The sequence below is a fragment of the Tenrec ecaudatus genome, chromosome 18 (assembly GCF_050624435.1).
Source record: "Tenrec ecaudatus isolate mTenEca1 chromosome 18, mTenEca1.hap1, whole genome shotgun sequence".
NCBI lineage: Eukaryota > Metazoa > Chordata > Mammalia > Afrosoricida > Tenrecidae > Tenrec > Tenrec ecaudatus.
In genome coordinates, this window is record NC_134547.1 from 9,491,426 (window position 1) to 9,507,601 (window position 16,176).

The following is a 16,176-nucleotide window of genomic DNA, read 5'->3' on the forward strand; positions in this document are numbered from 1 at the left end:
TCACTCTTCCAAGTCTCTTGGGTCAGATCGCGAAGTGGCCCAAGGCCTCCGCAAGACCTCGCAGGAGAAGCTGGTACTGCGCTACGAGGACGCCCTGAAGAAGCTGTCCCAGATGACCGGGGAGAGCGACCCGGACACGCTGGTGGAGAAGTACTTGGAGGGTGAGTGGGGCCTGCAGATGGGGGTCTCCGAGGGAGGGAGCCAAGGGCTGCGTCCCAGCACCTCCCGACTAAGTGTCCACTCCACCCGGACCCTGGTCTCTGGTCTCCACCTGGGGGCTGCAGTACAGGCGGGAATTGGGTGGGAGGCACCCAAGTTGCCTTCCCCCCCCCCCCGCTCCCCTTCTCACCGGCTTCCCTCCTCTGCCCGCCTCCGATCCTGTGTGGCCTCCCCGCTCTCCATCCCTTCCCCTGGTTGCTCTGCCCCTGTCCTCTTTTCTCCTCTCCCCATTCCTGTGCCACGGGACCCCCCGACACCCCGTTCCGTTTCTCTCCTCGATCTGCTTCTTGGGGTTTGTACCCGGGTCGCTCCAAGTCGCTCGGGTGTTTCTGTTCTCTCTCTGCGTCCCCTGCCTCTTTATCGACATCTCGTCTTGGTCCACCTGACCTTGGTCTCTCCATTTCTCTTGTCTTTCTGTCCAAATACCTCTTTCTTGTCCCTCCGCGTCTCCCTGGACCCCGTCTTACCTGGCTCTGCACTAGTTGAGGAACGAAACTTCGCTGAGTTCAACTTCATTAACGAGCAGAACTCGGAGCTGGAGCGCTTGAGGGAGGAGATCACGGAGGTGAGGGAGGCCCAAGTCCCCTCGCTGTTCCTCTCTGGCACCTAATTATACCCTTGGGTTCCCTCCCCTCTCCCTGTCCCTACCCTTCCTCGCCAAATCAGCCTTCCTCCTCCTCAGGCCCCGCCCCTCCTCCTCCAGTCCACCCCTCCTCGTCCAGGCCCGGTGCCCCAGCCCCTGGCCAGTGCCCCTCCCACCTTTGTCCCACAGATGCAGGAGGCCATGCAGAGTGGCCGGGCCGGGGCGGAGGCGCAGAGCTCCCTGCGCAGGCAGCAGCGGGCAGACTTGGAGCAGCGATTGGACGAGGTGACCGCAGAGTCCTCGGCCCTTGAAGCCCGCTCCCAGGAGATCCGGCAGCTGCTGACGAAGATTAAGGATGGTGAGCACCCGTGGCGCCCTCTCCCCCAGCTGGGGTTTCCTTATTTGGGAGCATGAGGTGAGTGTGCAGGCCCATGTTCTGGGTTGGCCGTGTGGGTTCCACGTACGACTGCACCCTCTTTTATCTGTCCATTTTATATCCACCCATCCATCCAGTGTCTATCCATCCTATTTGTTCCATCCATTCTATATCCATCTATCCTATACCTCTATCCATCCTATAGCTACTCATTCCTCCAGTGTCTATCAATCCAGCCTATCTATTTACCCTATAGCGCTATCCAATCTCTGTCTATCCTGTATCGATCTGTCCTATCCATTCTATATCTACCCGTCCACCCAGTGGCCGCACCGTCTGTATCCATCTCTCTGGTATTTTTTCACCTGTTTCTCTAGTATCCATCCATCTATCCTACAGCCACCCATCCTTAACCTAACCATCTTAAAAAAATCATTTTATTAGGAGCTCATACAACTCTTATCACAATCCATACACACATCAATTGTATAAAGCACATTTGTACATTTGTTACCCTCATCATTCTCAAAACATTTGCTCTCCATGTAAGCCCCTGGAATCAGCTCCTCATTTCCCCCCTCGCTCCCTGCTCCCCCTTCCCTCATGAACTCTTGATAACTTATAAATTATTATTTTGTCATATCTTGCACTGTCCGACGTCTCCCTTCGCCCCCTTTTCTGTTGTCTGTCCCCTAGGAAGAGGTTATATGTAGATCCTTGTAATCGGTTCCCCCTTCTAACCCACCCTCCCTAGACCCTCCTGGGATCGCCACTCTCACCACTGGTTCTGAAGGGATCAATTGTCCTGGATTCCCTGTGTTTTCAGTTCCTATCTGTACCAGTGTACATGCTCTGGTCTAGCCAGATTTGTAAGATAGAATTGGGATCATGATAGTGGGGGGCGGAGGGAGGAGGAAGCATTTAGGAACTAGAGGAAAGCTGTATGTTTCATAGTTCCTACACTGCACCCTGACTGGCTCATCTCCTCCCCGAGACCCTTTTGTAAGGGGCTGTCCAGTTGCCTACAGATGGGCTTTGGGTTTCCACTCTCCACTCCCTCTCATTCACAATGATGTGATTTTTTGTTCTCTGATGCCTGGTACTTCATCCGTTCGACAACCCGTTATCACACAGGCTGATGTGCTTCTGTCATGTGGGCTTTGTTGCTTCTGAGCTAGATGGCCGCCTGTTTACCTTCAAGCCTTTAAGACCCCAGATGCTATACTTTTGATAGCCGGGCACCATCAGCTTTCTTTATCAACCTAACCATCTTATAGCTATATCCATCCATATCAGTCCTGTATCCACCCATCCGTCCATCATCCTAGATCTATTCATTTATCCATCCAGTGTCTATCCAGCCTACACCCATCTATGCATTTTATATCCACCTGTCTGTCTGTCCATCCTCCCTATATCTATCTGTCATTCTACATCTACTATCCATACATCTGTCCGGGCTACATACATATCCATCTCTCCATCCACCTATTTAGTGTCAATTCAATTATCCTGTGCCCATCCACCCATCCATTCATTTATCCATCAATCTTCATCTATCTATCTATCTATCTATCTATCTATCTATCTATCCATTGTCCATTCATTCATCCTACACTCATCCATCCATATTTCATCCATAGGCTTATCCAATTCCCACCCATCCATCGGTCTCCATATTGGTCCACATATCCATTTTGTACTCAGTGCCCATGTATACATCCACCTTCCATCTTAGGTTCATTTATATCCCTTCTATCTATCCTACATCCATCCTTCTGTCTTTCTCAGATATATCTTTCTATCCATCCATCTATCCAGTATTCATCCCATCATCCCCTTCTTACCTGCGCTGTTTATTGGTATGGGGTGCAGGAGGAAGTAGCCTGGCCGTGTACTCCAGAGGCAGGCTTGAGCTTGAATTCCAGCTCCATCCTTTGTGAACCTTTGCCTGGCATTTCCTCCTCCTTAGCTCATTTCCTCCTTTGAAAGCGGGGAGGCCAGGGTCCCTGGTGAGGGCGGTCGGAGAATGAGACTGGATATGGACAGCCAGTGTACCATGGAGAGAAACAGTGCTTATGGAGGGCAGCAGGCAGGAGCCCCACCTGGCGGTATAGAGTGGGAACTGGCTTCTTGGCACCTGTGCTAGCCATTGGCGCCTGTGTGAAGAGTGAGTGGCCCCTGGGCATCTGCAGAGAGGACATCCCAGATACTGTAGGTGGACGCATACCTGAGGTATGGCATGTGCCTAATCCCCACAGCTGTGCGTGAGAGAGCATGCAGCAAGTTAAATGAATACATTGCTGTTGGAGAGTGGAGAGTGGAGTGTGTGTGTGTGTGTGTGTGTGTGTGTGTGTGTCCTGGTGGCATAGTGGTAATGCGCTGAGATCTGCAAAGTTAGCAGTTCGAAACCACCATTCTCTCCACGGGAGAAAGATGGGGCTTTCTCCTCTTGTAAGGAGTTGACAGTCTCAGAAACTCACAGGGACGCTCCTACCTACGGCATCACTGTGAGCCGGCATCCAGTCGATCGAGGACGGGGAGTTTTGCTTTTGATTTAGAGCAGTCCAGGGAGGAGCCATGGTGGCTCAGCGAGTTAAGTGCCTGGAGGCTTACCAAGAGGGCGGTGCCCGGAGAAAGATTGAGCTTTCTGCTCCAGCAAAGATTTGCAACCTGGGAAAGCCAAAGGGGGAACAGTTCTCTGTCCCACCTGTCCCATCAGCTTGCGACGTGTCATAATCGACTTCGAAACATTATTTCTTTTTGTTTGGGTCAACTGGGTGGTCACGCTCTGCAGAGTACAGAGAGAGATGAGACAGAAAGAAAACAAACAAACAACAAAAAAACACCCCCAAACAAGGCTGAGCCCATCAGAGACTAACAAGGAAGTGACCATTGCCATGTTCACAGAGGGCCCCCGTGTGTGGCATGAGAGATGAGCGAGTGGGCATGGTGGGAAAGCCATCTAAGAGATGGGGTGGGACGCGTGCACAGGGGGACACGTCTTCTGCAGGTCCAGCTCTGATCTCAGGACAGTGGTTCTCAACCTTCCTGATGCCTCGACCCTTTCATACAGTTCCTCATGGGGTGGTGACCCCCCAATCATAAAATGATTTTTGTTTCTCCTTCATTACGGTCATTTTGCTACTGTGATGAATCGTCATGTAAATATCTGACCTACAGGATGTATTTTCCTTGTTAATAATTGAACATAATTAAACCTAATTAAAGCATAGTGATTCACCACAAAACAATATGTGATTATATATTGTAAAATATTTATGTGTTTTCCGATGGTCATAGACAACCCCTGTGAAAGGGTCATTCGACTTCCAAAAGGGTTGTGACCCACAGGTTGAGAACCACTGCCTTAGCAACGAAACTAAAGGAAAGTTGTGTGTTTTGTCAGTACTATACTGCACCCTGGCTGACTCATCCCTTCCTTGTGACCCTTCTGTGAGGGGATATCCAATTGTCTTCAGATGGGCTTTGGGTCTCCTCTCCGACTGCCCTTGTTCACATCAGTATGGTTGTTTGCTTTGGGTCTTCTGATACCTGATCCCATTGACACCTCATGATCACACAGGTTGGTGTGTTTCTTCCATGTTGCCCGTCTTGCTTTCCTGTTAGATGGTCACTTGTTTAACTTCAAGCCTTTAAGACTCCAGACACTGTATCTTGCAATGGCCGGGCACCATCAGCTTTCTTCACCATATTTGTGTATGCACCTGCTTTGTCTACAGTGATTGTTTTGGGAAGGTGAGCATCATAGAATTCCAGGTTATTAGGACAAAGTATTCTTGTGTTGAGAGAGTACTTGAGTAGAGGCCCAATGTCCATCTGCTACCTTAATACTTAACATGCAAATATATGTACATAGACCCATATCCCTGTCATTATATATTAATATATTTACATATGTATATGTCTATATTTATACCTCTACTAATGTCTTTTGCTTCCTAGTTCTTTCCTCTATTTCCTTTTATTTTCCTCCTGCCCCACTATCATGTTCAACCTTTATTCCTAGCCACCTCTCTTACAGGACCCTGGGCAGAATGAAAACGCAGGTCCCCCTTGCTAAAAAATGGTCACAATTTCAAGATAGTGGCAAACCCAAAGTAGGGCTCGCCTGTGGGAACTGGGAGGGCTTCCTGGAAGCAGTGGTGCTGGACGGTGGGCTTGCAGATTGAGTATTTAACTGACCAATCAGGAGATAGGTAGTCTCTCAGCAAAGTAAATACACGAAGATGGAACAAGCAAGGTGCATTCTGTGAGTGGAACTTGTTCAACACTCTGGTAAGCAGTAGTCAAGAAATCCAGTGAAGGATTCCACTGGGCATATCTGTGGCTCAAGACCTCTGTGCTGGGCAGGGTTCGCTAGAGAAGCAAAACCAGGACACTTAAGATTATCTACATATATATGGATAGGTGTATACAGCGAGAAGGCATATAACAGCCAAGTAGTGCACAGAGGGCTCAGTTCAGCTCACTTCCATGGAGCAGTTAACAGACTGGAAAGTTTTCAACTCACTGGGCTGCCTGGTCCAAGGTCAAGGAAGCAGACAGTGGAGCCTTCCTTCAGGCTGAAGGCAGCAGACAACAGGGTGGGTCAGCAACAGTCAGTGACACTGGAGCTTAGCAAAGCAGGCCAGATGCAGTCTCCAACTCAAGAGCTGCATGGTGACAGAATCCACCAGCCTCAAGCTCAAGCGATAAACACACCAGCAGCGTGGCTGAAGCAGGTCTCGAAGGAGCTTCATGCTCTAGCTACGTGATCCAGGGTTGGCTTGGCCCACAGATAGTGCAGCACACTGGTGGAGGTAGAGAACAAGCTAAAGCAGCAGCACACTGGTCCAATCCACCAGGGAACAAGAGAGAGATGGGTATGCCAGCCGTCTTCATTTATCTGGGTTGCCCTCCAATCAAGCTGCGACCTGATGAAGCTCCGCCCACGTGTTCCTATTGGCCTGGTTGGCACCATAAACCTAACTATCACAACTCAACACTTAAAGTGTTAAGGGTTAACACTGAAGGGTTAAAAGAGCAAAGGACCCACTTGGAGGACTAGGGTTAAGGTTAGGGTCAGGGTTAAGCTGGGCACTAAAGAAGGAAAACTGGAAAAGAATGGACATTGGAATTCTGACTATTCTTCCAAGAGAGATCCGTTGGTTCTTTTCGTAGTACCCGGTACTTTCAACACCAACAGGCCCAGCGAAAGGGAAGTGGACCACTTTGGTAATCTCCACCCCCAAGAGGGAAAACAGTCCAATTTCCCCCCCACCTCCCAAACCGCCTCTGTTTTTCTAGCTCATCTCTTCCCAAGTCCTGGCCTCAGGTCACCACTTTGTGTCAAGGCAGATAGATTCGATTCTGTTTTCTTCCAGAGTTTCCAAGAAATGGAGTCAGCCAGCCTGCTTGCCGGCTGCCTCCAGACAATTTCCCAGGTCCCCAGGGCTCCGTGTGGAATTCCCACCAACGGGGTGGCTTACAAACCCAGAGCCAGCCTCAAGTGGCCCACAAGGCCAGCAGCTGGAGCTCATCCATAGTTCAGCTGGGAAAAGATGAGCCTGTGAAATAGTGGTTCTGCGTTGGGCTGCAGCAATCCACAAGGTCAGCAGTTCAAAACCAGCAGTAGGAGAAAGATGGAGCTTTCTACTCCCATGATATTACAGTCTCAGAAACCCCTGGGGGGCAGTTTTACCTTTGTCCTATAGGGTCCCCATGAGTTGGCATCGAATCGATGGCAGCGAGTTTGCTTTTTTGGTATAGTCTGTGAAATTCACAGGCCCAGACAACCCATGGAGCAGTTCAAGTCCTCTCTATGAGTCAGAACCAAGTGGGTTTGGGTCATATTTACACCAAACTGGAACTGTCTTGAAACTGTTTCTCCTTCCCTGAGGAGCCATGGTGGTGCAGTGGGTTACACATTGGGCTGCTAACTGCAAGGTCAGCTGTTCTAAACCACCAGCTGCCCCTACAGAGAATGAAGAGGCCTTTTACCCCCTTAAAGAGTCTTGAAACTCACAGGGGCAGTTCCACCCTGTCCTATAGGGTCGTCATGAGCCGGAATCGACTTAATGGCAGTGAGTTTTTTTGTGTGGAAGCTGATCCTTTATCAATGTGCTGGGCTCATCTCTACAGGACAATTCCTCTGGATCCACACACGACACTCATTGAAAATGTCTTATAATTCAAGAAAACATTTGTTTTATATAAAAAGCCCCCCCTTTTTGTAGAGGGTTTAACAGGCTATTGTTGTTGATTCATTTCTTGAGATGGGCTACATATATATTGTGTGTTTCTTTTGAAACAAAACAATCCCTCCAGCCTCCTTACCCCTCAAACCTAAATAATAGTTTGAGTGACCTTAAAAAAACAAACAAAAGAGGTGTGAGGGCCCAGCCCTAATCCCAATGACGTGGACAGTCCCCCAAGCCCCCAGAAGCATTCACTTCAGAGGACAGCACTAAAGCTGCAGCTTAGGGAGAGGGACATGTCTGGTCAGAGCACATGGGAGCAAGTGAAGGGGGAGGAAGAGAGAGTGGAGCACATCCTGGCCCACCAAGCCCTAAGGACAATATCCTTGCTCAGAGCATTCAATGCACAGAGAGGACCATAGGGCCCCACTACTAGACACGACATCCCTTGATGCTGAGGAGGTCGTTGATGGCAGTGAGTGAGAGGGACGCTAAGACAGGAGTCCTGGTGGCTTTATGGGTTTAAGTGGTGAGCTGGTAGCCTGCAAGGTGGGCGGTTTAAACCCACCAGCCGTGCCGAGGAAGAACGTTGAGGCTGTCTGTTCCCGTGAAGATTCAGTCTTGGAAAACCTGTGTCAAGTCGCTGTGGATTGGAATGAGAGAGTTGGAAGGAGCCCTGGAAGTTCGGTGGGTTAGTTCAAACCCACCAGCCACGCTGAGGAAGGAAACGGAAGGCTGCCTGCTCCCATGAGGATCCCCAGCTTCAGGAGCCCCACGGAGGGTAGCTAAGAGCCCCCACGCTATGGCAGTGGGTTTTCACGCAGCCGGTTTCCACTTGGCCGCTCCATCTGGCATTCCCGGCATCCCTGTCTGCTGCCCCGCGTGGTCCCTAACCTCAGAGACCAAGGCACTGGGGGCTTCAGCGGGAGAGGGCTGGTACTCAGTGCCCCCGCCCCCCCATCACTTCTTCAGGTCTCCAGCTCCTGTTCACGCAGGCTCATTGCGACAGCTCCGTCATCAACGACCTCCTCGGCATCAAACCCCAGATGCGGGACCGTGACATAGGCCTCTTCCTGGCCCTCATCGAGAAGCGGATGGTGCAGCTCTTGAGCGCGCAGGCCTACCAGGACGTCAAGGTGGGCGGGCCGGTGGGCCCGGCCACGAGGCAGGGGGCGTGGACTTGGAGGGCGTGGGCGGAGCTGTGGCGGCCAGCCGCGGGGTGGGGAGGGGCGTGGAACCGAAGGCTGTGCTCTGATTGGGTGCGCGGCGCAGGGGATGCCAGTGGGCGGGGCCCGTGACAGCCAGTGGGCGGGGCTGTGGAGGTTGAGCTGAAGCCTGGGAGCCTGGGGGAGTGGGCGGGGCTGTGGAGGCCAGTGGGCGGGGCCCGTGAAAGCCAGTGGGCGGGGCCGTGGAGGCTGAGCTGAAGCCTGGGGAGTGGGCGGGGCTGTGGAGGCAAGTGGGCGGGGCCCGTGAAAGCCAGTGGGCGGGGCCGTGGAGGCTGAGCTGAAGCCTGGGGAGTGGGCAGGGCTCTGGAGGCCCAGGGGGCACCCGGGGAGGTGTGACCCAGGGGCGCCTTCTCTCCGCAGAGCCAAAGCTCCACCTCCTTGGGCAGCGCTGCCCTGGTGGCACTGGGCCAGAGCCCCGAGGAGGTGCGGAAGAAGGTGACTGTGCTTCAGATCCCGGAAAACCTGTGAGGATCGGAAGAGGCCACGAGAGAGAGTGGGAGGGGCTGGAGAGTCGGCGGGGCAGTGGGCATGGTGGCGCGACTGGGGGGTGGGTGGAAGACTGGGGCTCCAGAAAGTGGGGGGGCATGGCTGAGGGGACACTGAGAGATCGCCGGTGTGCGTGTTTTGGGGGCAAGGAGAAAGATGTCCATCGTGGAGAGGATTGTCCCGTGTGGGTGCTTGCTGGTGAAATGCTCAAAAAACAAGACAAAACCGAACACAGACAGCCTTGACATCCGGTCGAATTCGGCTGGTGGTTTCGAACCGCTGACCTTGTGGCCCAACATGTAAACACGATGGCACCAGGGCTCCTGGCATCACGTACACCACCCCCTATGTTACATTATAGACAACCCATTCCTCTCCACTGGCATCACCTTGCGCACCTCACGTGACATGAGTATGAGCTGGAACAACACGCAGCCGAGTGCCAAAGCATGCTTGGTTTGAGACCATGGGGCTCTGGGGGGACCAGGTTGGGCGGCTCAGTTCAGTCTTCCTCTGTCTCCCCGACCCAGGGAAGACCCCCCAGGATTTGACGGGAAAGATGACTACCCTATGAGCAAGGAGGAGCTGCGGAACCAGGTGGTGAAGTCGGTGAGTGTGGGCACAGGCAGGCGGGCAGTGAGGGACCCCTGCCTCGGTCCCCCTGGAGGCTGACTCCCCCCACTCCCACCCCACCCCGCCCCCACCCCCAGCTGGAGGCCCGGGAGCTGGCCCGGGAGCAGGCTCGCGAGCAGCATCAGAAGGAGCTGGCCGAGGCCGTGCGGAAGGCAGAGGCGAGCTCCAGCGGCGCAATGAGCGCGCACAGCACCAGCCACGTCCCGGGATCCATCCTCAGTCACCGGACCAATGGCATCCTGACCGTCAGCGGGGGCCGCGCCACCACCTCCAACGTGGGCCACGTCACCTTTGGTCTGCCCAGCACCAGCGGGGTCAGCGAGGCCAGCCACACCAAGGCGGGGAACCCCAGCTCCTCCAGCTTGGGCCCCACCGTCCAGCCCAGCAGCATCTCTGGGAGCTCGGCGGTCTCCACCGAGTACCCGGCCTCCAGCATGGGCCCGAGCGGCCATGGGGGCGCCAGCTCCGAGGCCAGTGGAAGCCACAGCTCCAGCAGCCGGCCAGCCTCCAGCACAGTCTCGGGCTCCACCGCCAGTAAGGACTCGCAGGGCCCCTTGTAGGTAGGGGTTCCCTCCCTGCCCAGGGGCCTCTGCGCCCCTCCTTGTCGGAGGAAACCAGTCGCCAACAACCGAAGAACCGAAAAAGCGCAATTGTACAGGGATAATAGAGAATGATTTTAAAGTAAAGTAGTCGAGAGTAGGAAAGATAGGCGAGAGAATAATAAAATAAAGGAGTCAGACACGTTTTATGGTAGCATGCTCACCTCAGTCCCTCTTGGTGGTCCACGTGGAGGTCACGAGGAGGTGGGAGGAGAGAGGTCTTCACGGTCTTGGGGTATTTATAGGTAGCCATAAGGCATGCATCTTCAGTAGTTGCATGCGTCACAAGGTGGGTGGAATCTACAGGAAGGTGCCTGAGCGCACAGGTGAGGAAACCTAATACCTGCATTGGGGGAAGGTAGGAGGGAGGTTGGGTGCCACAGCGGGAGGTGATGGCGACAGGATGTCTGCTTCTGCAGGGAGATAGAATCCACCACGCGCTCACTGTAAGGCAGCATAGCTGTTAGGGGGAGAATCTGTGGGAACGCTATTTAAAGCAGGATCATGTACTTGGACTTCATCGTTAACTGACCAAATTGGAGGCTTTCCCACCTTGGAATACCAGCTTTGCAGATTCCCTCTAAGTGTAGGCACTTTAGCCCTCGTCCTACTTCCCTCCATGTTAGTTTCCCATACCTCCTCAGTCTCCTGCTTCAGAGCCTCCTACCTTTCCTGCTGCTCTCTGTTCACACCCCTCCACGCCCATCCCCCAGCATCTCCGGCCCCTTGGTCTTTGTGTTAGACAGGGTTCTCTAGAGAGACAAAATCAGAATGCTAATAATTATATATATATTTCTACAGATAGATATATAACATAAGAAAGAAACAGTTCATTAAATTACACAGCAGTATAAATGGCTCAGTGCAGCTCACTCCCCTGAGACAGTTGTGAGACACTGGCAGTCCTTCATGTCTTGAGGGCCGCCGGGTAGTCCTCTGTAGAGCAAGTCAGGCTATCCGGGCACAGGCAGTAGACAGCAAGGCAGTTCACCAACAGTCAGCCAGATGACAGGGCCTGACAGTCTCCAGCTCAAGAGATGTCAATTCCAATGGTGTGGCAAAGCAGGTCTTGAAGGAACCTCAAATTACAGTGACACAGTCCACAGGTTAGGTGTCCCACAGGTAGTGTACCTTGCAAATGGAGGCACAGAACAAGCAAGGCAGCCGCACACTGCTCTGATGACCAAAGAGCAAGAGACAAGAAAGGGGAGGCTCACTGAGCCATGTATCTCTCCACCCTTCAAGGAATCCCACATGTGTTTAATCAACCAGGTTGGCACAATAAACGAACTACCTCAGTCTTCATAACTCTCACCCCACTTTGCTGTCTCCCTAACCCTTCTATCCCTCCTCTGCTCCTTGGCCCCATCTACCCCACCCTCCTGGATTCTCACTCCACCTCTCTGGCTCGGTGACTCCTCATTCCTCAGACGTCTTCCACTCCAAGTTCCCCTAGACCTGACCAGGGTCGGGGTGGGCAACCTGGACCATGATGTCAGGTGCCACCGAGTCGGAACCCAGGATTAAAGGGTGGACCCTGTCTTTTCTCCCAGCTTGTTTGTAAGAGAGTAGGAAGAAGAGAACTCCCCAGGCACCTCAATTTCTCTACTTCTAGGGAAGTGATGTGGGTGGGCAATAAACACCCCCGCCCCATTTACAGAGGGTAAATGAATAGGATATTGTTGTGAATGCCATTTCTTGGGATGGGAGATATATATGTGTTTTGTTATATATATATATGTTTTGTTAAAGACCAAAGCTGAGCCCTGGTGGTGTAATGATTACACACGGGGCTGTGATCTGCAAGGTCAGCAGTTTGAAACCACCAGCCGATCTGTGGGTTTCCACTTCGGGAAGAGTCCCAGTCTGGGAGACTCACAGGGCCAGTTCTCGTCTCCTCCATAGGATCACTGTGAGTTGGCATCGACTCAATGGCAGTGAGTTTTTTTTAAAAACCCTCCCTTGGACCGGGGTGGGGTGGGATTCTTCCAGGTTTTTTAACCCTTAAACCTAAATAGTACTCTGTGTGGGGAGAGAGAGAGAGAGAGAGAGAGAGAGAGAGAGAGAGAGAGAGAGAGAGAGAAGTAAAATTGAAATGGAATGGACTTGGACAAGCCTTTTTCAACAAACAAGTTCATCTCAAAAAGAAAAGAAAAAGCTCTACCTGTAGCCTAACCCCAAGCCCAAACCCCCTGCCTGTGAGTCGATTCCAATGCACAGCGACCCTGTAGGATGCAGTAGAACTGCTCCTTACGTTTGGGCACGTGTAAATACCCCCAGAAGCCGACAGCCTCATCTTTCTCTAGGAGAGCAGGCATGGGGATTCGAACCACCGACCTTGTGATTAGGAGCCCGGTGCTTAATCCACAGCGCCACCACATCTAGTTTATTTCCTGCTAGCCATTCATTCATAAAGCTCCTGGGTGGCTCAGTGCCACTCAGAAGCACCTCCATAGAAAGTCCTGATTCTACTTGGGGCAGGCATGGGGTGAGGGAGCCAACCACTGAGACCCCTACCTGGTACCCTGGTGTTGCCTGGACTCCGAAAGCGTCTGTCTGGAAGACACATGTCTCTTACACGTGGACCCCCTTGACATGTCCCCTTGACCACAGTGGCAGGGCGCAGGTGGGGGTGGGGGAAGCGGTGGGGCGCCCAGTACTCCTAGGGGTCTGGATGGAGAAGCAGGGTTGTTTGTGGACCGTCCCCATGTCTAAGAGCACAGGGTCTCAGAGGTCAAGCAGAGCCTGTCCCTGGGCTGGAGTCCCTGGTCCCTAAGGGCTCAGGAAGCACTTGCCTACTAACTGGAAGGTTGGCGGGTTGAACCCAAATTGCGGAGGAAAGGCCTGGTGAACTGCTACCCGGAAGCTTGAAAACCCTGTTCTACTCTGCAACGCACGCGGGTGCCATGGGTCCGAAGAGATTCCAGGGCAGCTGGTTTTTTATTTTATTTTTCCCAGCAGATTTATTGGCACATAATTGACATACCATACAATTCAATAGTTCACTCATATCAGGGAGAACTGTATAATCATCGCCACATCAATTTTAGAGGGTCGTTCCCCCCACCCCCGCACATACCCCATGTTTAAATTGACTTTAAAATGAGTTGTGAAATCACTATCCGTTCTAGCGCTCCCTCCCGCCACCATTATTGATTCCCGGAATCCCCTTTCCCTCCCTATCACCCCGCCCCCTTCTTGTTTTTTTCCCCTTGCTAATCTTTTTATTTTTCATTAAAAAGTTATTTTATTGGAGGCTCTCACAGCTCTTATCACAACCCATACATCGATTGAATCAAGCCTATTTGTACCTAGGTCACCAGCATTCTTTTCTAAACATTTACTTTCTATTTGAGTCCTTGGTATCAGCTCCTATTTCCCCGCTCCCTCTCCCCTTCTGTTTTTTTTTTTTTAAATAGAATAAAATTTAAAAACAGCCCCCGCTGCTAACCCAGAGATTGGGGGGTTCAACTCACCCAGCAGTTACCAGCAGGTGACCTGCTCCCATAAAGATGAACCCAACCCAACAAAACTTGGAGTCTATTCGAACCCTTGGTGACCTTGAAGCACGAGGTAGAACAGCTCGGGTGGATTTCTGAGACTTAAATCTCTACGGGAGTCGAAAAGGAAGCCCCCTCTTTCTCCCGCGGGGCGCTGGCGCTTTCCACCCGCTGACCTTGCGGTTAGTAGCCCAAGGCATAACCCACTATGACCCGGACTTCTGACTTCAAGATGACAAGCCTAGAAAGATGGAAGGAAGGGGGTCTTGTCACGCGGGGTCGCTGAGAGTCAGAAAGGACCGGAGGTCACTAAAGGACAACGTAGATCGGCTCACTGATTTCTCACTGCGTGTCCAGGTCAGCCGCGTCTGAAAGCTCCCGTTAGACCATCCTCAACGCCGGACCTTGACCTTCAAACAACTGGTCCTTAGCAGTTGGACAGAGCCCCCCTTGCAGATGCAGAATGCCACCTGGGCTCCATCAAACGTTTCTGGGACCTCATGCCCCCCACGCAGACGCACAATGTCCCCTGTGCCCCATCAAACGTTTCTGGGACCTCTCCATAACGGTGTCTTGGCAGGACTTGGCTTCCAGATGGTGCGCGTGGCATTGTCGGTGCGTTTGGCTCCGTCTCAGTGCCAGCGGGGCTGGTGCCCTCTGAGAGGTGGCACCAAGTGGGCTCCTTACCCATAGTGACCCCGATGCACAACAGAACAAGACATGGCCAGGTGAGGCACCCTTCCCGTAAAGACTTAACAGTCCCACAGGAGCAGGTGCCTGCTTTAGAAGGTCCGTCCCCATGAGGCCGGACAGACGAGATGGAAGTGATTTTTTTTAAATGCCCATAGTTGGGTGAATCAATTCCTTAATCAAAACTTAATCTTTTTTAGTCGAAATGAATAACGTCAATTACTCAGTTTATTTACAGTTAAGATGAAAAAAACCCCAATCTTTAAACAAATCTTATTTTTTAAAACCTAATCTTAACATGTTAAAAGTTTTATTGCCATGCAATTCACATGTCCTACAAGTCAACGGTTTAATCACATTAAAAAAGAATTGTACAACTGTCACCGCAACCTATTTGAGAGAATTTTCTTCTTTCTTGTATTCATTACAAGAAAGCTCTCCATCCCTCCCCCCACCCCAAATTTCCCCTGCCGTGATTCTAGGGAACTATGACTCCAGTCACTGTCTCAATAGCTTTACTTCCCCTGGATTTCAGATACAGAAAAAAAAACAACATACAAAGGAAAACCAACCTACCAACCAAACAAACAAAAAAACCCAACAACGACAAACAAGAGAAAAACCTCCACCAAAAGAAAGGAGGGAATATTAAAAACTAGAACCGTTTCAAAATGCGTCAAAAGGGAGAACCAGTGATAAGATGTTCAATTTTAACCTTGCCACACCGGCAGTGGTCCCCTTTCCAAGGCACTCTGTCTGTCAGCAAGCCCATTCACATCCCTGGTCTGTGGTCAGAGGACAATCGCTGGAGGCTCCAATCCACACGAGGTTTGGGAGAGGTCGTCCTGCAAACGGGTTAGGGGGTTTCACCGTCATCCTCAGCCTTCTGAAAATGGAACACCCCCCTTTATCTCTCCACTCCCCCTAGTGGGTCTGTGACCGAAGAACCATGACTCTACAGAGGGTCAATTTCTTGTTGGCAGCTGCTATTGAGTTGGTCTCGATCTAATGGCGACCGTTCCCAAGGGAGCTTCAAAAAATCCGTGGAGAAATTCCATTATCTTAGAATTCTATCTATCTTTCTTCATAAAAAATAATTTATTGGGAGCTCTTACATCTCTTATCACCACCCATCCATCCATCCATCCATCGTGTCAAGCACATTGGTACACAGGTTGCCATCATCAAAGCATGTTCTTTCTACTTGAGCCCAGAATTCCATGTTTCCAGCACATTTGGAAACCCTCTTGGGGGTGACAGAATGGAATGTCCCATCCTGGGCCACCTTCATGGCCATTAGGGGTATGTTCGGGTCCATTGTGGCAGCTGCGGCATGTGGGATGCAAACAGACTTTTCCCCAACTTTGTCTCCCCCAAAGATATGCCACACCTAAGAGGCTGTTTGCCAGCACATGGTGGGAGGGCAGATGCTTAGAGAGAGTCTCCCCTGTAGGCATTCAGCCACCCAGAGCAATCAGACACCACTGTTTATCCCACCACAGGTGGTCTCACTCCCTGCTGTTAAGAGCAGTGGATTCCTTTCCATAGAAAGAATAAGTCAAGTCTCCACCTCAAGGACAGTCAAGGTATGGTCCATCTTGAATCTAGGATCCACCCATCTTGTCACATATGTACCCCTGATCCCTCCCCTTGTCACATATGTA

General features: G+C 51.7%; 1 protein-coding gene across 1 annotated transcript in view; it reads left to right on the top strand.

Annotated features, from left to right (window-relative positions):
- The window catches only part of ODAD1 (outer dynein arm docking complex subunit 1), a 29,432-nt gene extending 16,503 nt beyond the window's left edge, over nt 1-12,929 (top strand). The window contains exons 8-14 of the mRNA XM_075536913.1: nt 27-161; nt 702-784; nt 992-1,160; nt 8,351-8,514; nt 8,965-9,068; nt 9,621-9,699; nt 9,801-12,929. Coding sequence (XP_075393028.1) covers nt 27-161; nt 702-784; nt 992-1,160; nt 8,351-8,514; nt 8,965-9,068; nt 9,621-9,699; nt 9,801-10,283 — 1,217 coding nt within the window. The 3' untranslated portion in view covers nt 10,284-12,929. The remainder of the gene's footprint in view (nt 1-26; nt 162-701; nt 785-991; nt 1,161-8,350; nt 8,515-8,964; nt 9,069-9,620; nt 9,700-9,800) is intronic.
- The last annotated feature ends 3,247 nt before the right edge of the window (nt 12,930-16,176 follow it).